Source organism: Myxocyprinus asiaticus, chromosome 40 (assembly GCF_019703515.2).
Source record: "Myxocyprinus asiaticus isolate MX2 ecotype Aquarium Trade chromosome 40, UBuf_Myxa_2, whole genome shotgun sequence".
NCBI classification, from domain to species: Eukaryota; Metazoa; Chordata; class Actinopteri; order Cypriniformes; family Catostomidae; genus Myxocyprinus; species Myxocyprinus asiaticus.
In genome coordinates this window covers 10,766,985-10,791,642 of record NC_059383.1, presented here as the reverse complement: position 1 = coordinate 10,791,642, position 24,658 = coordinate 10,766,985, and the positions used below count along the sequence as shown (strand labels likewise).

The window sequence follows — 24,658 nt, the reverse complement described above, 5'->3', positions numbered from 1 at the left end:
TAGAGCTTTCAAACCTTTTTTGTGTTTGTGTTTAATTCCAACAGTTTGAGATTTTACCAGCTGGTTAACGAATTCTGTCAATATTGTTGCAAGCGTGGAAAATTTTTTTTGAGTGTCTGAATTAACTTGAAAATTGGCACCTAGTAATTTTCTGCAAGGATTTGGATTTTTATTTTATTTTATTTTATTTTTATTTATTTTATTTTTTTCTGACTGCAGGCATCAGCAAAGAGAGTCTTGAGACTGAGCCATTTACAGAAGAGACCCTGGAAGATGAGCCTTCTAAGGCTAAGAAGAGGAAGTAAGTACCACAGCCCTCAACACAACCCATAAGGGGCTAACCACTGACCCCTGCAGTACACCACACTGTAGTATTCTATGGAAGCAACCACAAGCATCACAAAAATGTAATCTAATTTATGCAAGGACTTTAAAAGTAGACCCCAGATTTTAAGCCTTTGATCACACCTACTTAAATTCAAATATATTTGTTAATAGAATTATAGCTCCCATTGAGTGCGTTTACATGCACGATCTTACCCCGATTATGCCTTATGCAGGATTCCCAGTCATGGAAAACCTTCAAATTGTGTTTTCCAGGCCTGTTAAAGTCATGGAAATATCTTATCAGCTAGATATTGCTCTTTAGTCCGAATCCGTTCTTGAGTTAAGAAAAAGCTAGACCCAGCGCAACAAATATAACAGAACACAGGTGTCTTGAGACACAGCGCTTGTGACACGTTTACATAGAAAAACAATTGAAAAAACACGCAGATTGATGGATAAATGTGTTTGCTGTTAAAAACCTTGAACACAATGGCTTGAAGACATAGCAATTTGTGAGAATCGTTCTTTTTGGTTAAAGATGGGTTAAAATGGCTCACAGTGAATGAATCTGAATGAATCATTCAAATGTATTTGAAAATTCTGTTTCCAGTAATCACAAATGCTTGGAAAGGTCATGGAAAAGTCTTGGAATTTCATTGGTCAAAAAGGGTGGGAACCCCGTTTATAACCTGACAATGTGTTCGGTCATGTAAACACCTTAAACTGTCGGCACATGTAGATTATTGCCCATTACCTTGATTACGCTCTGCATGTAAACACTGGCACTCATGTGCGCATGTCTGTTTACGTTTTGACGTAAACAGACATGATTTGATAATTACAAATCTCAAGTAAACTCAGTTTTCTTCTGGTTTTTAGAATGCGCTAATAATCTTTTTATCAGCATATTGTTGTGCATGTAAACACACACAGCAATGAAAGGGAAAAGGAAATCTCGAGTTGTTTCTTCTCAAACACTTCAAAATTTTCAACAAGCAAAACAAAGTGAAATGTCATTCCAGAGCACTCTTCCTTATGTTGTCCTCCTCTCCCTTACAGGAAGGATGATGCGAAGGAGATGGAGGCAGAGAAAGATGCATCTGTGGAGGCCGAGCTGAAGGCTGCTCGTGATCGGGCACTGGTGCCCCTAGAGGCCCGCATGAACCAGTTCAGGGACATGCTGCTGGAGAGAGGGGTAAAACACTTCAATCCAACGCAATACTCTAACCAGCTCTGTAATGTTAGACACATAAATCTGAATGGAAGCCCACCAAGGTACAATCTTAAGTTCATTCTTATTACTATCCTTTATTTGTATTGTTATCATTATTATTATCAGAATCTTATATTCCTCTCAACTCTGTCTGTCGAACATTTTTCTTATCTGTCTTTTCTGAGGTGCACTTATACCCCTTTTCCACCAAAACGGTGCTGGTTACCAAGCTGGTGGTGGCTTGGGGGGTCTGCAGACCTCTCTCAGAATCATTTCATGTTTTCACTGACTTGAGAGCCAAACTATGACGTAACTTACTATGTTACTACATAACCTGCCCAGAAAGATGTCGCATCACAGTCTTTGTTTACAGTTACAATAAATAAAATTATTTTAGATGGATGGAGAAAATATAGTGGCTGGACCCATTGTGCAACACGACGTGTAGGAACAAGATTTCAGTCAATTGAACTTGCCTCACATTGAGCATTTCCAATGGAAAAAGCTTAGTTGATATGTTTGGTTGTTCAATATGCAGTGTATACTGCATATGACCTCTGTTGGTTTCTGTTACTAGACCAGCAAATTTTTGGGGCTGACGCTGAGCCAATTTTTCTGGCGCAGAAGTGTTTTTGCCTTATCTGTGGTGGAAATACTGTATGTGGAATGGTTCTAGACTAGGCAACCGGCACCCGGGCGGTGGAAAAGGGGCTTGAGTGAAGTCATGTTAGATGATTTGTGCTTGACAGTAGTGTTCGTGCCCTCTCTTGTAACTTTGCATAATGGAATCTCTAAAGCTGTTTCAGCTTTTGTATTAAAACTCTGGTCTGGTCTTGTTGACCCTGTACTTTTTGCTCTGTACTGTGGAAACAGATTCGTTGATATGTTTTGTTTTTTTTGTTTTTTTTTTCAGACTATTGGGAGTTTGCATTAGGTTAATTCCATGTCAAATCAACCAAAGGTTTAGAAACTTTCCTGGCTGATTTATTTTTTATTTTTTTTATTTTGTTATTACTTTTTTGAAACGAGATAAATAATAAATAAAGCTGCAAGCAGCAATGACGGGCCCAAGCACAACTGGTCCATTTCCACCCAGTGGCTTTCGGAAAACAATGGAAGGTGGACACATGCGTTTGACATTATTCTAAACCATTTTGAAGCAATTTGGGTAAATAAAAGAGGACTATTTTAAAGTCTGTTGTGAGAGCCACACTTCCTGCTGCCAGGTGGCGGCGTAGTGACCATGACCCAAAATAGTCAAATCCATGCGATTAGCCCCAAGACTAAACATACATCTCAATTTAGATCTAAATCACACATTGCACTTCCTGTTTCTTATTTTTCACCATTAATTTAATGCCTCGCCATGGCAACACCATTCGATATATCAAAATCTGTTCGCAATGTAGCATCTACAGTGTCTTGGCATGATGTTGCACAGATTTGGTGCCAGTCACATGAATCTCCTAGGAGGAGTATTTAAAAGTTCAGAGCCTGCGATTTTCAGAAAATCTAAAATGGCCAACTTTCTGTTGGACGGAGCTAATGACTGTATGAAAGTTGTTCGACCAATTTTGGTGACTGTAGTTGAAAAATGGGGGTGCTATAGAGCCCCCCCATACATGCCCATTTTCAAGGGGGCGTTACAGAAATTTCAGTGCTTGGGCCCTAATAATAATAATCCTTAGAAGAACAATAGTGTCTCCGCACTTTCAGTGTTTGGGCCCTAATGAGAGCCAAAATATTAGATGCTGTTGAATAATTTTTGAGTAATCAATTGTTTTGTAAAGGGGGTGGGTTAAAATGAAAATGTTCTCCCATAATGAAGCAAAACTACAGGTAAAAAAAAAAAAAAAAAAAACAACATTAGGAAGGTGGCACTATCATTATTTTATTTTTACACAGAGATGGGTAGGTATATTACTGAAATCAGTTGACTTAAGGACCCTTTGTTGCATTGTCAATGGTGTGGAAATTTGTGTTTTGTGTGTTGTCTTTCCAAGGTTTTTAGTGCCTATAACTCCAGAAGTTGTAGAGATATCTAAATATCTTTTTATATTCTGGTTCAGAACAAACTTTCTGTATCTTTATTCGTAAGGAACAGGGCTGCAGTTCCCAAAAACATTGTAAGCCTAAATAGATCATAGAAACCATTGGCACCAATGGTCTCCACAATCAACTTAAGCTTGTGATTCTTTTGGGAAACACAGCCCTGTATGGTTAAATCTCAGAGATATTTCTGACATCCGAAAACAAAATAGAGGTATTGGACTAACTGAAGAGCCACATGTGTCGCTTAATCTTTATAATGGTGAATTTTAGGACTCTTGAAAAGGTTGACGTCATTGTATGTGAATAAATGTAGGTTTTAGTTTGAACATTATTTGTAGATCAGACCTTTATTTTGTTGGACTGGAAAAACTAGCTTCAAATCTTATGACCCACATTTGGATTTTGACCATTGTAATTGGGCCAAATGTAACAATTTACACATGAAACCACACTGAGAACCCTGTATCTCTGGGATTTAACCATATAGGGCCTTAAAAATTAAGATACAAAATGCAAAGTTTGTTCTGAACCAGAATATAAAAGGATAATAAGATATCTTTAATATTTCTGGGGTTATATGCACTCCTAATCTTGATAAAACAACACAAATAATGTTTATTCCAATTTTTGGACTCACACCATTGGCATATAGTGCAACTAGGGGCGCTAAAGTCGAGGGTCAGTCCATCTGCAGTGGGCCAATAATTGTAAAGCTGGTTGCTTGACCATTTTTAATTTTCAAAATTGTTTTGAGTGATTACCTCTTATGTATTGGTATTGTAAAACCACCGGTTATTTTTTAATTTTTTTTTTTACTTGGTTTAACCAAGGCGGCCATCTTTGTGTCATGGCGCACAACAAATTTTGGTTATACAGATGTTTACGGAAACCTCAATATCTCAGCTCAGTATGGTCCTAGCTCCTTGGAACAAAAACTGATCTCTAGAGCACATTACAAGGTACATGTACATATATAAACATTTTGCACATCCTTGCTCCTAAGACTTAGAACTTAAGTCCTAATGTAGTGATCATGATCACTGAAAGTTCCACTTTTAGGGTAAATTCATAATGGGAAGTGTTCGAGCCTCGGTCCTAAAACATTTTTAGGGGGTTTCTAGGTAAGTATAGTGTGCATGCAGAACATTTCAGGTTTGACACTTCTCATTTCTTTTATGGGGGCAAGAAAGTGCAATTTTTTAAAATTTCCCCTTAATTTCAGGTTGATTATCTCTGGTGGTGGACCAGATAGGAACCTGAAATTTTCACAGGTATAAGTCCTCTATGGTAACATTCTGCTTTTAAAAAAAAAAAAATTTAGTTTGAGATTCCACTGGATACAGAGCTAGGGCTAGTAGAAATCTGGGGAAAGCCTTTTTTATTCATGCATTTTGAGAAACGAACAGATGTAATATAAGCATTACAAATAACAAAAATGAACAGTATTTTACATGTTTGCATGTACATGTTTTATTAGAAGCTGTGAGATTTCCTCACTCAGTCTCTCGGAAATGTTGTGGGAGCGTCTGGTGGCAGAAGTCAATTCGGTGGGTGTCAGTTTTCTGAGAACATGTTCATGGGAACTCACACTTTGTCCTCAGCAGATATCTTGAATGATGTTCTTAGTCCAGGTGGGTGGAAGAATTAAAGAAAAATTTACAACAGAGGGTCAAAATCCTCACCCCTGAAGATATTTTCCTCTTTTGCAACGAAAAGAGTAAGGGGGTTACATTCAGTACATCTACATCATAAGCGAGGAAGTAACGGAACTTCATGAACTGAAACTCAAGGACAGGTTCGATTAAGTGTGAGAGAATTAAGAGTACAAGGAAATTTCACTGTTTTGAGGCAATATCAGTGTACTATCAGGTGCTTCTTTACATCTGCATCGCAAGAGTTTAAAGAACATGCAGTGATGAAATCTGTCCCTCTGATCCTACGGAATAATGACTGTGTCACTTGTGTCTATGATGAACAGTGGTGGTTAGGATTGGATGAGGACATCAGAGAGGAAAACTGTGTTTTTGTACAATTCTTCCACCCACCTGGACCAAGAACATCATTCAAGATATCTGCTGAGGACAAAGCATGGATTCCCATGAACATGTTCTCAGAAAACTGACACCTGCCGAGTTGACTACTGGTCCCCCACCAGAGATTATCAACCCGAAAGTGAGGGGAAATGTTAAAAAAAATTGCACTTTCTCACCCCCATAATATATATATATATATATATAAGAGAAGTCTTACAGCTGAAATGTTCTGCATGTACACTACACTTACCCAGGTACCTCCTAAAAAATGTTTAGGACTGAGACTCGAACCCTTCCCATTATAAATTGACCCTAAAAGTGGAAATTTGAGCAATCTTGATCTGTACATTAGGACTTAAGTTCAAAGTCTAAGTAACAAGAATGTGCAAAATATTTATACATGTACCTTGTAATGTGCTCTAGAGCAGTGGTTCCTAACCTTTTTTCCTGGGGACCCCTATTTTAACATTAAAAATCCAGAATGACCCCCTCTCCTGGGTGTAATCAGCAATCTTTTAGTGTTGAAAAGACATGGATAATATCTAGTGCTTTTCCATTAGTGCTCAACTCCTGGAGTACTCAATCGCGCACCCATTCTATTCATTCATGTTTAATTTGCTAGTCTTTTACCACAAAACACACACACATTTTGCACTTTGTCCATTGCCTCAAACCAAATTAAATTCAAATATATTCAAATAAATAGATCAATTAAAATAAATACTTGTTTTCTTTTTACCACTTATGTTTTCCTCTTCTCACTTTGCCATAGTTGTTGCTTTCGTTTGGCTAGCTAGTCTGTACTGTAAAGAACCAGCAATTTTGCAGCATCTTTAAAAAAACTGCATATATCTCATAAACAGGTAAATATTATTAAAATATTCAAAAATGGCCCTATTTGTTTGTGCTTTATTACAAAAATAATTGTAACTTTCACACATTTGATTATTTTCTTCTTGTAACCCTCAAAATGGAGAGAGCTTGGCAACCCACCATGAAGCTCTGGCGACCCCCAGGTTGGGAACCACTGCTCTAGAGATCAGTTTTTATTCCAAAGAGTTAGGACCATCCTGAGCTGAGAGAGTGAGGTTTCCATAAACAGCTGTATAACCAAAATTTGTTGTGCGCCATGACACAAAGATGGCAGCTGTGGTTAAACCAAGTAAAATAAATAAAATAAAAAAACTGGTGGTTTTGCAATACCAATACAGAGGTAATCACTTCTCAAAGCAACCTTTGACCACTTGAGATGGATTAAACCTAAACTGATTTTAGTAATAGACCTACCTATTTTAAGTAAAAAAAATAAAATAAAAAAAGTGACACTTCCACCATTCTAAGTAAAAAAAATAAAATAATTATCTGTAGTTTTGCTTCAAATCATCGGTGAAAATAGTTGTTTTTATATAATCCCCCCCATCTGTGGCATGTAATATTTTGGCTTTCAGAATCATTTATGTTTTTCTTTCACCAGTAAATCTTTGGAGCTGGGGACCACTGGTTAAATTGACACGGAATGACCCATTCGTGTATTTCTAGTTGATTGTAATTTCTATACTACCTATAAATATTACGGATTATGGGACTTTCTTAAACTCTGAGTATCCTGCATGACCTGAAATAGATTTCAAATATTTGTCATTTTAATTGGAGATCAATTGAAAATTGGATCATCAAATTGGAGCCAAAAGTTTGCACACCTACATAAGCTGTTTAAGTAAGCATTAAAAGCTGAATGAAGCACTGAATTATTTCTTTGCTGTTAAAGTGTCTTGAATTTTATAGGATAAACTGTTCCTTGGTAAGTCATCCCTTTTGTCCACTTCATACTTGCAGGTTTCAGCTTTCTCCACCTGGGACAAGGAGCTGCACAAGATTGTGTTTGACCCTCGATATCTGCTGCTCAACCCCAAAGAGAGGAAACAGGTACAAGTACTTGGGTCTTGGTGGTTTGTAGAAGCTTTAAATGAGAGCTATAGCCTGCAAGTCCTGATTGGAAGTGGACAGCTTTGTGAATTTGCCTCCATTCGTCTGAGCAGGTGTTTGATCAGTATGTGAAGACTCGTGCTGAAGAGGAGAGGAAGGAGAAGAAGAATAAACTCATGCAGGCTAAGGATGACTTCAGGAAGATGATGGAAGATGCCAAACTTAACATTAGGTCTGTAGTTAGACTTGTATTGTAAGCTGGACTAATGGGGTTTTTCCATTGCATGGTACAGCTCAACTCTGCTCGCTTTTTGGGGGTTTTCTACTGTGGATAGTACCTGGTACTTTTTTTTTTTTTTAGTACCACCTCGGTCGAGGTTCCAAGTGAGCCGAGCCAATACTAAATATGACATCAAAACCCTGCAGATCACTGATTGGTAGAGAGAATCGTCACAACCAGCGTTACTGGATTTACGACACGGGATATCAACCCGCTAGTTTTAAAGTTAGTAACAGCGATAGCATTATCATTTGTTCACGTGACTTTTGAATTGTAAAAAGAAATGGCTGTGCGCAAAACCACACCATGGTCAATAAACAAGGTGCAGACGTTCCTCTCGTTAGTAGCCGAGGAGAGGATCCAACGAGAGCTGGATGGGGAGACGCGAAGAGGTGGCGCAACTATGACGATCAGCCTATAATCCCACCCACGTTGAAGCTGCACTAAACTGCAATGGAAAACCAAGCTCAGAAAAGTAAAGCGAGCAGAGTCAAGTCGAACCGTAATGTGCAGTGGAAAAGTGCCATTAGACTGTCTAGGCAAGTAGGTATTACATGATGCCACAGATTTAACTTTGCTTTCAACTTGTAGGACTACGTTCAGTGAGTTTGCGGCCAAACATGCTAAGGATCCTCGTTTCAAGGCCATTGAGAAGATGAAAGACAGAGAGGCCATGTTCACAGAGTTTATGACGGCTTGGAGAAAGAAGGAAAAAGAAGACTCGAAGAACAAAGTAGATAAGGTCTGTAACCAGCCTCCCACAACCACTCAGAAATGACTAGTCACGTCTTTTTGTTAAAGGAAATTAAATGTATCTGGTAATTGATTCTGTATTGTGGTGTTTCTAATCCAAAAGTTTTTATCCAGAAGTTGAGGAAAAGGCCATACAACTAGAGGGCGACCGATAGTGGTTTTTGCCAATACCGATAACTAAAGGTGGTTGAAAAGGCAGATAACTGGTTATTCGGCTGATGGTTTTTAAAATCAGTTTATAGAATGTTAAAAAAATTGTCTTAGTCTTTCCTTACTATGACAGGCACAGATGCAGAGTCCAAAACAAATACAATTCCAGATGCAGTTTATTGTGCAACCACAATCCTAATAAAAAATGAAGATTTGGTGTGAAAAGCAGGACTTTTAACTATAACCAAGCCCGAAACACACTATGACTCTTATTTTGAAAATGTATCTATCGACAACTATCTGCACTGATTAATCGGTACAACTGATATATCAGTCTACAACTGCACTTAATAGCTCAAGTTAATATCAAGTAACTACGTTTTAGACACAATATGGCCAGCTATTTTGTCTTTTTATATTGATAGTTCCAAAAGAAGCCTAAGCTGAATCAGCTATTGTCTTAGAGTAATGCACAGACCAACAGCTTATAATATATCAGTACACTTGGAACGCCCTTGTTTTACTTAGTGTACCACTCTGTGATACTAGACCAGTCTTAAGGTGTTCCTCATCCCTAAATACAGCCAAGTATTTCTAAAATCTTCCAGACACACAAAAGCAAAACACCATTCTATTTAAAAATCAAGAAATGTTTTGCTGCACATCATCAAATGGTGCATTTCGACCATGTTTAGCTTCCTAGCTCTAATATGTAGGTTTCACATGATGGAAATGGCTTGGCACAATTTATTAAGCTCTGAAAACTTGATTCAAGTTCCTTCAAATGCCCTGTTTGTGGTTGCAGGTGAAGCAGGACTTCTTTGATTTACTGTCAGACCACCATGTGGACATCTCACAGCGCTGGAGCAAAGTGAAGGACAAGCTGGAGACAGACCAGCGCTACAAAGCCGTGGAGAGCTCGACCGCTAGAGAAGAACTGTACCAACAGTATGTGGAGAAGCAGGCGAAGGTTCGAAGGATGCACTGCAATCGGTTACTCCATGTGCTGTTGCTTAATGTTAAAGACTACCCTTCCTACATTTGTTTTTTTCCACTTAATTTTCTGTTCCAATTGGAAAAATGTCAGATTGTGGAAGTTAAATGTGAATGCTGTTTCACGTTGTCTTTTAATGTACAAAGTTCATGTTCTGTTCGCGTGGTTATTTGCTGCTTTTCTCGTCATCAGAAGTGTCTTTGTGTTGTCTAGAGTGTGGACTCCGAGAAGGAGAAGGAGCTGGAGAGACAGGCTCGTATTGAGGCCAGTCTGAGGGAGAGAGAGCGGGAAGTGCAGAAAGCTCGATCTGAACAGACCAAAGAGATTGACAGAGAGAGAGAGCAGTACAAACGAGAGGAGGCCATACAGCACTTCAGAGCTCTCATGTCTGATATGGTCAGTGCTGGCTCACTCTTAGAAATCTTTGCTCCAATCAAAAATTGTGTGTCATGTTGAGTCCTAAGCTGACATACCTATGTTTGCACATAGGTAAAGTCAACCGATGCTTCCTGGTCAGAGACAAGGCGCAATCTGCGTAAAGACCACCGGTGGGAGACGTCCTCTCTGCTGGAGCGACATGAGAAGGAGAAACTGTTTGAGGAACATGTAGAGGCTCTTACCAAGAGGAAGAAAGAACATTTCAGGCTGCTATTAGATGAGACCTCTATGGTGAGACAGGGCTTGATAAAAAGCTATATAAAAAATAAAATATATGCACTCAAAGACTCTGAAAATTCTCCAAAATGTCAATATTTCCACGCCTGGCAATGGTTGGTAAATTGAGAAAAATTGTTGTTGATATAGTATATTTTTGATGCTTCTGATGTCACTGTTTAATGGTAGATAACCCTGACCACCACATGGAAAGAAGTGAAGAAGATCATCAAAGAAGACCCACGCTGTATCAAGTTCTCCAGCAGTGATAGAGTGAGTGGAGTTGTTTGGTTTCTATATCATGCTAATGTTGTTTATGCATCATGTGGCTATATTTGACTTCTGTTTATCTCTAAACATCTAGAAAAAACAACGGGAATTTGAAGATTACATAAAGGACAAATACATCACAGCAAAAGCTGACTTTAGAAGTCTCCTGAAAGAAACGAAATTCATCACATACAGGTATGCGTGTTTCACAGGCTGTTCTTAAAGGAATAGTTCACCCAAAAATTAAAATGGTCCCCCTTTCATTCACTGTCACGTTGTTCCAAACCTCTATGACTTTCTTCTGGAATGCATAAGGCAGATCCTTGGCCTCATTCACTTTTTCCCATATGATGAAAGTGAATGTTGACTGAGGCTAACATTCTGCCTTGTGCTCTCCTTTTGTGTTCCATGGGAAAAATAGTCATACAGGAATGGAACAATGGATGAATAAATGATACATTTTCATTTTTGGATGAACTATCCCATTAATATCTCAGGATTAAAGTATTGGTTATTAAAAAAAAAAAAAATGGTTGGTTAAATTCGCATTCTCTCTTTAGATCACGGAAGCTCATGCAGGAGTCAGACCAACACCTGAAGGACATTGAGAAAGTCTTACAGAACGATAAACGTTACCTGGTCCTCGAGTGTGTTCCAGAGGAACGGCGCAAACTCATCATGTTCTATATTGAGGATCTGGACCGCCGGGGACCCCCACCACCCCCAACGGCTTCAGAACCCACCCGCCGCTCCACAAAGTGAGGTACTACTGGCCGCTAAAGGACTCGAGCACGTGTCGGCCCTGCGTTCATCATAGCACAGTGTTAAAAGACATCATGTAACTTCGAAACATCCGTGTTACCTACTCAAACTGTGCTCGAAGTACGCCCTCTGGTTGTAGGCTAGTTGTTCAAGGAATAGTTCACCCAGACATGAAAATGATGTTCTCCTGTTGTTCCAAACCTGTATGATGTTCTATCCTCTGTGGAACACAAAAGGGGAATGTTAGGGACTGAAACTCAGTGAACATTCACTTGCATTCTCCATTTGTGTTCCACAAAAGAAAGCAATACAGGTTTGGAACAATACAAGGGCGAGTAAATAACCATTTTCATCTTTGGGCGAACTAATCCGTTAAAGTCAATCTTTGAACCTGCAGGGATAAATGTATTCACGCTTGGTACTGAAGCCCATTGTGGCAATGATGTGGAGTACCAATTTAAGTACGCTGCTAATATGACAATGCAGGAAAGAGTGAATCGAGTCGTGCACTTTCCAATCCATGTGTATATGAAATGTTTCTTAAAGTGGTTTGATTTGGACATGTTGCTATATTTCTGTGTGTGTTAACTGGAAATAAATGCAACATTTTTTGTTTTTTTAGCAGTTGTGTGTTTTCTGTCACTGAACTCAAAGAATACAATATTTGTTCCTCTTGATTTTTATTAAATTTTTTCCCCATTTCTTTATAAAATTAGAACAAGCAGAACATTGCTACATCATTTGACTTCAGTTTTATGCCATCACTTTGTTGCATCAATCAAACCATACAGTAGTTGGGTTCCGAAATGATGTATGCACCTCCATGAAGTAAAATGAGAACTGAAAGTTGAAAAGTTGATGAAACAAATTCTATTAGCCAATAGCATCCTCAGTTCTGCCAAGATCAGAATCAAGCGGACATAGCCTGAATACTGTTTCAGTTAAAACATTTCCTCGCTCTACCTTAAAAATATAGTTCAACCCAAAAAATGAAATTGTCATTTACTTAACCTCACATTCTTCCAAACCCATGTAACGTTTCCTCCGTAGAATACAAAAGATGTTGTCTGTCACCATTCACTTTCATTGCATCTTTTTTCCCATACAATAAAAGTGTACGTTGACTGAGACTAGCATTTTGCCTAACATCTCATTTTGTATCTATGTAAGAAAGTCAAACAGGTTTGAAACAATATAAGGGGGAGTAAATGATGACAGAATTTTAAGTTTTGGGTGAACTATCCATATTAGGCCCTTTCACATGACTTGCATTAATGTTACGCAATTAATTGAACTCCTCAATGGAGTGTTACCCAGAAGAGTTGCAACTCAAAGCTCATACTGTTTCAACTGACAATTCATTCAAAGTGCATCAAATGATTACTAAACAATTTGCATGATATATTACATGGACGTGAAAATCTAAATCTGGCATATTGACATTTAAAGAAAATTTGTTTGTCCTTTTTTTCCTTCAGCGATGTATCGTAACAATTGCCAGATGTTTTTTGTTCTAAGCTCAAATACATTTCATTCGTTTTTACTGGGTACACTTTCTGCAACAATTTTCATGTAGAGGTCAAAGTGAAGCATTTCACTTGCTTTGAAGCCCTCATGTGAAAGGGCCTTTAGTAAAATAATAGGTAAAACAATCCTCTCTGTATTGCTTTGCATCCCCAACAAAAACTACAGCAAGGGAGAAAATGCGAAAAATTAAAAACGGAAGCAGTCCAAAAGCCAGTGTCATTGTCCGTGGTTTGCGGTGCACCTTCAAGTTTTACATTTTGTTAGTGCAGTACCAACAGTCTGCTGTAAAAGGTGAAGCTCATCTAGAAGTTCCTCTTTTGAAGCCCAAGTCTCCACTAATAGTGAGGCTAACCATCACACATTCTGTCCCTTTGTCGTTATGATTACTGGAGACTTGCTAGCTACATGCTAGTTGACCTTGTCCTGAAATATATAGAGGTTGTTGGTGGCGGCAACGGCGATGATGTTCTCATTGGGGTGCCAAGCCGTGTGAAGGATCTTCTTACTGAAGTCCAGGCTGTCCACACTGATCTCGTCTTTGCGGCGTTTGCCACCAACGCAAACCTTGCGTGGCTTGAGGATGGCTCGGGGTTTGCCGTTCTCCCGCGAGGCCTCCAGAGTCACGTCCCGCTTAGTGTTTCGATCAAACATACGGAAGAAGTTGTTGTAGGAGCCTGTCATTAGGACACTAATGGGAAAAGAATACGACAATTACTGGTAGTTGCAAGAAGCTACAAAAAAGAACTGGTAGTCAAAGTCACAAAATAATGCAAAATCTGACAATTTGATTGTTTTTGACATACCTGTCAGTCCCATTCCAGACACATTCAAATTTGTCGAAGATGCAGTCGTTCTCATACAGAGAGCATAGCTTACTTCTAAGGTAGTCATGGACCTGTAAAAGACAGAACCGGGCACAGAGGATCAAAAACTCAGTCCACAATGCACACAGTAAACTCCTGTGCATTATTTTACAATGACAATAAGATATACTTGTGATTACACATGAATGTTTAAACTATATCTATAATTACATGCTAGGAAAAGAATACAAGGTCACTTTGGATAAAAGCATCTGCTAAACGCGCAAGGGTGTCTAAGGGGTTGATTTTTGTTTAATCGAACAGATTTAAACTAACAGATATTAACTTAGTGCCTAATAATTAAAAATGATCACATTGGCTTATCATTCCATCACTCCAAAAAATGTGCATTGAGCGCCCTCTTGTGCACAGTTTGTGGTCACGTGGGATGCATGCCTGTTTCCAAATATGGAATCTAACACTCTCGAGACATCCAATGAGGATGATCTGACACATCCTTGACATAAAGGATCATGTTTCAATGAATTGATCCCAGAGAAACCATCGCTATAGAGACGCCATTAGCGATAGCCACCCATATTATGTTAAGTGTGGGCTTGTTTGATTCAGAAATGTCTACTGTAAGTTGTGATATGCCATTTTCTAAATCATGTTTATTTTACGTGAATAAACCAAAATGTGACGATAATTGTTAATCTGTTTATGTGGATTTCACACAGTAATACTCACTGTAGTTTGGTCTCTGAATGAATCACATTTTCTTGTTATATTCTACTAATCAAAACCTTTCCAAAAATATATGACGCATGTGATCGCAAATTTGCAAATTCTGAAAATGGAACCGTTCTAATTTATCAGCAAATTTATAAGCAGTCTTTTAGATTTGGTCAGATCAGCTATATTCATGGTAAAGATAAGTGTCTAAGCTTTAAAACAACCCAGATCAAGCAATTGGTTGTTGAATAATATAATAATATTTTTTTCCGTGATCAGCACCCCCTAGAGGGCCTGATATCTGGCTGCTCTGGGTATGAAAATAATTATAAAAATACAAATTATTACATGTTTAAAACTGCGATCATTTAAACAAAGAGTAAAATAAACACAAACCATTTAAATATTTGTGAAAATAAATTCTATATTTAAAAAAAATAAATAAATACTAATGTTACGACAGTTGTGGCGTCATTTCCACCACAATGTTGCACCTAATAATATATATATATATATATATATATTTTTTTTTTTTTAACTTAGTGTACTTATTAACAAAGTGGACAAAATTGTCAGAAGAGTCTGCTTGAGATGAAATATGAGACTAGTGATGTTTGAAGAAAAAGAAAAATCAAGGTAAATATAATTTGTGTGCAGAATATTTATTGTGCATAATTTCTAATCAAACTGTAATTTTCCCCAAATTATCCAAAAAGTGTAAAAATAGTATTTAATTGTGTGTATTTAGGAAACATAAGATGTTAGCTATGAAATTATTTGGAAATTTTAGAACGTTGTTTCCACCACTGAATTATATTAACCTCGTGCGACCCCACGACCACAAAAGTGCCTCTGGTAAGAAACCTCCAAGTTTTTTGATTGAAACCTGTTTGGTTGTAAAGAGGTGTGTCTCTAGTTTCGTTTGATATGCTGCTTTATATATATATATATATATATTATTGTTCGCACATCAGCGCGCTGATAAAGTCCACATATGTGGAAATTAGGACCGTGCTCCAAAAGTAAAAAAACAAAAAAACTTTTTACAAATAATTTTCAACATTAACACATCTGTGGGTCATTTCGCTTCATTTTATCACTTTACGATATGGTTCTATTCATTAACATTAGTAAATGCATTGCTGTATATTTACCGTGCATGCTTGAGATGAAATATGAGACTAGTGATGTTTGAAGAAAAATCAAGGTAAATGTAATTTGTGCAGAATATATTTATTGTGCATCATTTCTAATCAAAAAGATTATTGTGTGTATTTAGGAAACATAAAATATAAGCTATGATTAAAATTTTTTTTTTTTTTTTTTACAATTGTTCTGTACTGTGCATAATCCAAAAGCTGAAAAATGTTGCTTTCAGAGGCTTTATATAGAGTTAGGATGAAAATAAGGTGCATTTCTTTTGACCACTCAACATGTTTGGCAGACATGGAACAATGATAATCAGTACATAGATTCAGAATTTTATAATGCTACATTTTATTTTAACATGGTTGGCAGTGTTTGGATGATGCTGGCCATTACTTTTAATCAGAATTATTAATTCAGCTTTTATAGAAAATCTGTAACATCTCAAAAACAGGAATAACCAACACTCCTGGACACAATTATTTGATAAAAAAAAAGCTTACTTTCTATAGTTTGGTATTATTTAAAATTCCACAACTTTGTCCCGCTCTCCAAATCAAAAGGGGAAATGTAAAATGCACACACAAAATACGTCTGAATGAAGACATTTTCAACAAAGACAGATTATTTTTCTGCATGGAGTAGTGGTTTTGTTGGATCATCTCAAAGCATTATGGTCAGCATGGTTAATTTTGTGGCTTTTAAGTAAGTGTCGTCATAGTGGGCCAAATGTTTGGAGATCTGCAATGAAGTTTTTGGTAATGCCTAAAACATTTCAAAGGACAACATCTCAATGGCATCTTTGTACCTGGTAAGTTTCAAGAGGTTTGTTCTCCATGTTGACATCCCACACCTTCACTGTGAGGTAGTCACGGGTCATCATATAGCGTCCGCTGTGGCTGAACTTCACGTCTGAGATTGAGGAAATGATCTCTGAGAAGAAGGAGCGATTACTGGGGTCTTCTGGTTCCTCAAATACTGACAGACAGAAAAAAGAAGACATTAATATTTAAGCAATATTTTGGGAGCAGAGTTGGCTTCATCAACTTGTTGTCTTGGTCTTCAGACTACATAAAGGTGTTGTTGGTCTGGGTCTGAAAACTTAGTCTTGGTGTAGATGAGGGTCTCAACCACAGTCTATTTCCAGTGTGCTAAAAGTTACAATTATCTCAATCACATGTCGGCATGGTATCGTCACTATTGCGGAAAATTTCACAAGAATTGCATGGCTCTTAACGGCTACTTAGTCACTGTACAAAGTAGCTCAATGCGATTTACTTCATTAAAATGGACATCCTGGTTGTTGGACAACAGATCTTGGTCTGAGCCTTGGAGGGTGTGATATTGGATCTTAAAAGGTCTAGGAGGTTTTAGAGGGTTTGGTATTGTTGGGGTATTGAGGGTCAGTTAGTTTCAACCAAGAACTCTCTGCAAATATTACATATATTTTTCAAACAATCACTTTGACAAACGAAATGTTCAGCAGATATCAATCAAAAATCCTACAAAAGAACTAAAGACTTGAGTAAACTCACACTTCGAGTGGTTGTCACAGAGTGCGGAGGCTCTCATGTCGCACAGTCTTATGGAGCCCTTACTGCTACTATAGACAAAAGTATTGCACTGGTTGGGGTGAAACTCCGCCGCTGTGATCACCTCAGTCAGTTCTTCCATGTTGGCTGGCTTAATGTCCACAATATCTTGAGTAAGTATGATGAAGGAACCACAACACAATCCAAAATTTCACATGGCAAATGAAGAAAAATCTAGACGAATGAACCAGTGTTAATCTAGTCAACAAAATTACTGCCGAAAATGTTCGTTGACTGAGGTTTTTTTTATTTGATTTAGTTTGGCAACGATAAGGAAGATGAGAGGAAAAAGATGCATAATGATGTGAATCAAACTGTTGATGAAAAAATAAAACTGTGACATTAACAATGCAAATAATGCTGTGACATTAAGAATGCACTAATGATTTGTATATACTGTATATAATTTTTTTTTTAAGAAAAATCTGGAATAGAATTTATTTAAATAATTTCCCCACTTGAACTGAAAGAGCTGAACACCTGCACAATGAACTTTACTCACTGATTAATTACCTCACTCAAACGCATCCTATATATGTGACATTAATCAACTATATCCACAACATAAACATAATATTACAACTTACATCTGCACAGACAAAGCGAATGAACAGGTTACCCTGAACTAAATTACGAACAATTCCAAATGCGTAACGTTACTCGCAATATCCTAATCTGTCTAAAGAATAAAGGAATTCACATTGGAGTGACTTTTGAAAAGTAGCTAATACTTAAGTACATTCATTATTTGCTATTATTTCAAGAGCTCAGGTTTTCAGGACCGGCTTCTTGTGTTGTTAAATCTTACATATTAATCATCAATATGTTTGATACCTGTTTAAATAATAAAGTTGTTTATACATTTCTCAAAATATTTGGTTTAAGTTTGGTCTGATACAGTTTGTGTTTATGTAATTTTGCACATTATAACTAAATTTTATTTTTGTTCATTTAAATGATGTGCCATATTAGAGAAAAACTGACTAAAATGAATATGATGATGAAATATTAACTAAATTGAAAGGACATTTCTGTCAAAAGACAAATATTCTGACAAAAAAAAAAAAACTGTTGAAAAATGTAAACTGAAATGAACAATGAATTCAAAAAATCTTCATAAACCATTAAATCCATTTCATTAAACATCTTGTTTGTTGGAGGCACTTAGAAGCAAGTAAATTGGATGTTGGATATCCTCAAGTTTTTCCACACCAGTATCTCTGTGGTTGGTCAGATTATATGTCAATCAGACAGACTCATCCAGTCTAAAGTCTCTTCATTTTTCTGCGTGCTGTTCTCTCGCGCACTGTCGATCGCTCAGCCTTTCAAAGTATACTCTTGCGTGACGCATGTGCACCAGGACTGCTTTAGTGCAGTCAACAGCAGGCACATGTACAGACAACGCACACAGACGAGAACTGTCCACGTGTTTAGAAAAACTGGGCTGCGCACGGACAGTCAGCGCAGACAGCTGATAATGAAATTTGCGTTACACGCTGTGCGCAAGACGAACCAAGTACACTTTTGTTTGATTGCAAGAGCCTGGCTATGTGAGACTATATAGTGGAAGCAGCAAAAGAAATGTCTTCTACATTTCCCAAAAGACAAAGATAAACCAGCTTACAAAGAAGTAAATCCACAACTGAGAAAATCTCTCGTGCTAAATTTCTCCCAGGGGCATTTGATAATTTGCTACACTTTCACTACCTGCTTAAATCAGAAAAGCCTGACAAAAGAGCTCAAGAAGCAATAAAAATAGCATCATATAGATTTGTTGGTATTGTGCAGTGACAAGTTATTCATCCTGACATGGTGAAGATCATACGTTTACAGTGTGAGCTTTGGTTAATACAGGCTTTGTCTTCTCTCCAAGTCCCCTGAGCAACACTAGCCCATAACTATCCATATAGACTGTCTACAGAGCTTCTCATCTCAGCTCTGCAGGGTCCTTGAAAACAGAAATCAATAATGATCGATAGGGACGCATGTCTGAGTAAGCCAGACACTATTTACCTTCGGGAGTGCTAGGCAAGGGTCAAGATTAGTGGCGGAAACTTGATAAAGGGTAATGGGCGTAATGTACATCACAGAGGTGTTATCTGTCAGAATTAAGTGACAGCAGAGACAGTCCAGTGGTGGTTTATTGGTTTTGTCGCTGGTTTTGGAGAATCCTTTTGTACTTAGTTTAGTAACAGAAGAATGCCATTATTTATTGTGTCTGGGTGCAGAATAACTTACAGCAAAACAAAGCAATAAACCATGAGCGGCCATGCATTTCTGTATGGTTATCATAGTTGAGGGTGTTAAAGCTGCACAATGTAAGATTTTTTTGTTAGAAATGAACAATTTCATTAATGATTAAGTACACCAACAATCTGTCTTCCAAACCATGTTTTTGCCTTGATTCACTATGGTAAGCCTATAATAATGATTTATATTTTAGAGCTGTCGGGACGGATTTGGCGGGACATTGCATACTTCTGTCAGTCGTCCATGCGTAATTACGTCATGTCCGTAAATAAAGAAAAGAAGGTCCAGAGCTACTACAGCGTGTGTGTATGTGCGGTGATATGTGTGGTATTAGTTTGAAGCTGAAAGCTTGTAGTCACAACACATGAGCAACACTGACCATGGATCATTCAAAAAGGCAACCCTCTGGGGGATCACCCGTTTTCAAAATAAAGAAACCTCGAACAGTCTGCAAGCGAAAAGGGAAAGCGACAGAGCCCGTAATAAAACACAAATCAACATCAGCTTGGCTTTTCAGAGGTGGCGACAACTCCCGAGATCTGAAAGGATTTTAAACCGACCCAAAGATGGCTTTTTCTTGCTTAACAGGTAAGATATTTTATTGGACCGATAGTTAGCCAGGAAGCTCTCTTAGTGCGGTAGTTCATTAGATAGCGTTAGCAACTCTAATGGGCCATTTTATTATGGATTGTCGTTCTGCAGTGCTTGATTTCATTTTCGAGGAAGGAAAATGGGGAATTCTTTTTTTTAACTTTATGCTGGTAACAGTGCCAATCTCTAAACCAGTTACTACCTTGGTCTATTTGCCTGCTAGCTAAGTTATAATAGTTTCCATCATTTGACTTTAGACAACGATTGCTAGTCATATCAGATAGTCATCATTGCCAAACTTTTGTAATGCTATTTATTTTTAAAACAATTGTTTTCAATAAGTCAAAATAACAGCAGAAGATATGCTACTTAAATGCTAATAAGACATATGTTTCGGATCCGTCTTTTTCTTTCTTTCGTTATTTCTTTTTTAGGGGAGGGGACAAGTTTTGTTGGCGTTAGTGGCATTCAATCTGATATAAGATCACCTGTAACCATGGTTACAACGGCCATCAGATTCATCCGCGCAGAAGAGCAGAGCCAAAGCCCAACTCACATAATTACCAAAACAATGTTCCTCCGCAAGTATCTTGCTTCAACCGCTAGAGTGGAAAAAGTTATATAGTGTAGCTTTACGCAAAAAGACCAATTATTAGTATAGAATTCAGTTGACTTGGCACATTAATACATTATTTGATGTATGTTCCCGGACATGTGAACACCAGCAATTTTATAACGGCTTCAAACTTGAAACATCCAATAAAATTTTAGTGCTGTAACCTTCTCTTTTAAAAGCGGCACAAGGCTACGTTATGTTAAAGTACAATCAATCAAAGGCATCAAACCCCAATTTTTGTTTGTACAATGAAAAAAAAAAAATATATATATATATATATATATACACACACACACACACACACACACACACACTCAAGTTTTTTTTATACACGAAACCATTCACATTTAACTTGGGTAACTGTGAAAGGATACTGAAGCTTCGGTTCGTGATCTCCAAGTTCCACAGGTTGATTCTCAGGTCATCTGTGGACATATATGTCTCGTAGTCGCTGTTGACCGAGATGGAGTTGATGTGATAGGTGTGTGCATTAGAAAAAATGCGACGAGGTGTTGCCTCCACCATCAGATCCATGGGCCTCAACACAGGCACCTGAAAGAGGCAGGGGGGTCGGGGGGAGAAAAGAAGGGTAAAAGAAAAGGTACAATGTCAATATTTGCAACACATCCTAAGATTTGGGATTGCCCCAAAATGAAATCTAACTAATTACTGTTATATTGGCCAGACTCATTAATCTGTCAAAATTAAGATATCAGTCTAGCCAATGGATAATGCACATTTTACAAAATTTTCATTTGTTTTTTTTTTTTTTGATAATTTGGAGCAAATATTGTATCAAATTAGTGGTCATTTCACTTCAGCAGTTTGGTTGATGTCTAAATGCTGTTTTTAACCCATTAAACTCAACAGGCAATTTGGAAAGATTTCCCACCTATGTGGCATACAAAAATAATGGCTTATAACTAGAAAATAAGGTGATTTTAAATAGCGATACAACGAAACATCATCACATTAGATGCAGCAGCGTCTGTATCAATATAAGACAGAATTTAGAATATCATTTACAGACCTAAAGAGCAAGTTTAGTGCAGTCTGATGCATATTTTATGTCTCACATGAACATAGTTCTCAGCTTGTTTTGGATGTACAATCTATGGCATGCAGTTGCCCTAAACAAAATATGTTTTTTAATGTAAATTCTGTAAATCAACATGCAAATGCAATTTTAAAGGAAATAATTTTGGTCATAGTCATGCAGCCCTACAATGTGTGCAGGGAACTGTGCCATTTCCTCCACAAAAAAAAATCAGAGATACCATCCAGCAACTGAAATCACAGAGGTGGTATTTTGTTCCCTAATTACCTGCCCACACCTGCACCCACCAGCCCCCAAAACTGAATGGCAACATTTAAAGATCCCAATACAGTGCAGTAGTAGGAGGCACAGGGCTACCGTCTCTTTAATGATGACTAATCTAAAAGCTGACACATGTGCTTCACTGCAAGACGTGTTTTATGGGCCAGCCCTTTACTAATGACAGATCCAGCACGGCAGACATGTTCCAGTCAGTACAGAGATGAGGAACGCTCATCACCCAGCAGTTGGGGGTGGGTGAGGGGAACATACTGCCAAGGCAGGTCATTATCACCACACACATGGGAACTCCATCTTTTTTTCATTAGCAGGTGGGGGTGGGATGGGGGATGCCCTATTGTTGATGTATACATTTGTAAAATACATATATTTGCAACTGCCTATACCATTTCATGATTTTGTTCTACAGTAAAACATTACACCAGGCCTAATGTTTTCTTAGAAATGTGACAAAAATACATTGTTGAGGCTAGCTTAGAGTCAAAGACTGGCAGGGTGAATAAAGTGAAAAAACATCCAGGTCATATTTGATCCCAAAATCAAAAGAAAAAAGAAGTCTGTTTTAGAATCATTAAGATTTTTTTGGCATTATGACATTATTTTCAAAAACAATTAAACGCTTGTATTATGAAAAAGTGCAGTGATGATGTTTTTATAAGTTTCACATTTCTGCCTTTAAACCCTCCAAAAAACTGGCCCCATTCACCTCCGTTGTAATACTTTTTTTTTTTTTTTAAGCAAAAGAAGGGATGAGTTGAAAATGTATTATGTGCTAATCAAAATTATGCCACAAATTCTGTTGACTGAGCCTAACTGTACTTAAAGCAGCTAGATTATAACGTGATGGCTCGCGACTTATTGAATCATAATATATGTCACTGTGCATTTCTTATCGTGAAGAAAATTGGCAATACGCAGCTTTATTAATAAGAGAGAGTTTGTTTTTTTGTGAGTTAAAGATGGATTGAAGTGAACAGAAAGGTGAGAAAGGGACGTCTTCACCCTATTATACACTGCAACAAAATACATTTTTGATTTGTTTTTGTTTTGGCTTGTAAATATCTAAAACTCCTTTAAAACTACGTACATTTACTTTAGCAGCTATACTGCAGAAGAAAAAATTGTTATCTGAGAATGTTGAATATAATATTAAAAATACTAATATTTTCAAATATCTAAAAATCCTTTTAAAAAAGATGCATTCACCTGAGAAGCAGCATATAAGATATTTAGACTTGCTTTTTAGAGAATAAATCATGAATATAAGTGTATTTTGTCTTTACTATACTCGCAGAAGTATAACCAAGTGAAAAAAAATACACTTATATACAAATTACACTTATATTTAAGAGACATTCTCTTAAAGCAAGTCTAAATATCTTATATGTTCCTTCTCAAGTAAATGAATCTTGTTTTAAGGATATTTAGACAATTTTAAATGGAAAACAAGACAAAAACTCTTGATAACAATAGGATTTTTTGCAGTGAATTTCTTTACTAAATTAAACTTAATAAAAAGTATTTTTCCCTTTTAATTCAGTTGATGTCACTTAGAGGTATTTTTAAAAGATTATTTTGTCCTTTTTATTGTTACTAAGCACGTTTAATACAACCTTTTAAATTGGGGCACAAGCTGAATAATCAGTTAAGAGCTAATGATTCATTGTTGCAATAATCCCCGACAGGACATAAACAATATGCATGTAAACATGATTTTAGTGTGATAAAATCACTTACTAACCTTTTCTGTGTGAAGTTACAGCCAATTTACAGCCTAAAACCCTAAAATGACTGTAAAAATGATGATTTAACTTTACAGCTCAAATAATTCACAAGTTTTAACAGAAGAATTAATGTATGTGCTTTTATAAAATTATGTTTCACATTTCTGACTTTAAACCCTCCAAAAATTGGCCCCATCCACTTCCATTGTAAGTGCCTCACTGTGACCTCGATTTTTGTTTTGTTTTTTTTAAGAAAAGGAGGGATGATATCAACATTATGCCACAATTGCTGTGGTCTGAGCTGTATTGAGCCCGGAATAATCCTTTAATGCAACATGAACTAACAATGAACAAAAGTGTTTTTTATTACAGTAATTAACCAAGATTAATAAATGCTGTTTTAAAATATTGCTCATTGTTTGTTCATGAAACCTAATGCATTAACTAATGTTAACAAATGGAACCTAACAAAATGTTACCTAGATTTTGCAAGGAAACAATTCATTCTGAACACTGACATCTTTACAGCCAAACTGTTGTCAACAGTTTTTTGCTAATTACTAGACACTACATATGCCTGCAATAATACAATTTGCCATTCGGGCATAGCCTCATGAATTCAGTTGACAGGAACAATCAAGACTGATTGAAGCTCTCTCAATCCAGCCCCTCAATTATCTCTCAATCAAGCCTTAATTAAGTTTGACTGCTGGGATGTTCAGCCACTAATGATAAGAGGGGCTGGATATGTGGGTACACTTTATTCACATGTCATTCATTATTTTAGTGTGTTAAAGCTTAATCATAAATCTGCATGGATTATGAGAGACTATTTGGGGTTATTTATTCACACATTACATGTCGACAGGCCCAGACACAGTCTATGGACATTTTAGGAATTTTTGCACAGATTTGTTCAGAAAT

General features: G+C 37.1%; 2 protein-coding genes across 5 annotated transcripts in view; one reads left to right on the top strand and one right to left on the bottom strand.

The window, feature by feature from the left end:
• Positions 1-12,035, top strand: part of LOC127431283 (transcription elongation regulator 1-like) — a 38,409-nt gene extending 26,374 nt beyond the window's left edge. Inside the window, exons 10-20 of the mRNA XM_051681660.1 lie at positions 220-301; positions 1,387-1,522; positions 7,462-7,551; positions 7,665-7,783; positions 8,423-8,573; positions 9,540-9,704; positions 9,942-10,124; positions 10,218-10,397; positions 10,572-10,655; positions 10,747-10,847; positions 11,213-12,035. Coding sequence (XP_051537620.1) covers positions 220-301; positions 1,387-1,522; positions 7,462-7,551; positions 7,665-7,783; positions 8,423-8,573; positions 9,540-9,704; positions 9,942-10,124; positions 10,218-10,397; positions 10,572-10,655; positions 10,747-10,847; positions 11,213-11,414 — 1,493 coding nt within the window. The 3' untranslated portion in view covers positions 11,415-12,035. The remainder of the gene's footprint in view (positions 1-219; positions 302-1,386; positions 1,523-7,461; positions 7,552-7,664; positions 7,784-8,422; positions 8,574-9,539; positions 9,705-9,941; positions 10,125-10,217; positions 10,398-10,571; positions 10,656-10,746; positions 10,848-11,212) is intronic.
• A 137-nt stretch (positions 12,036-12,172) lies between these two features.
• LOC127431289 (serine/threonine-protein phosphatase 2A 55 kDa regulatory subunit B beta isoform) overlaps positions 12,173-24,658 on the bottom strand; it is a 113,656-nt gene continuing 101,170 nt past the window's right edge. For all 4 annotated transcript variants that reach the window (XM_051681669.1, XM_051681671.1, XM_051681670.1 and 1 more), the window contains 5 exons: positions 21,049-21,226; positions 17,161-17,325; positions 16,434-16,603; positions 13,745-13,836; positions 12,173-13,629 (listed from right to left, as the gene is read on the bottom strand). In XM_051681669.1, the coding sequence (XP_051537629.1) occupies positions 13,350-13,629; positions 13,745-13,836; positions 16,434-16,603; positions 17,161-17,325; positions 21,049-21,226 (885 nt within the window). In that variant the 3' untranslated portion in view covers positions 12,173-13,349. The remainder of the gene's footprint in view (positions 13,630-13,744; positions 13,837-16,433; positions 16,604-17,160; positions 17,326-21,048; positions 21,227-24,658) is intronic.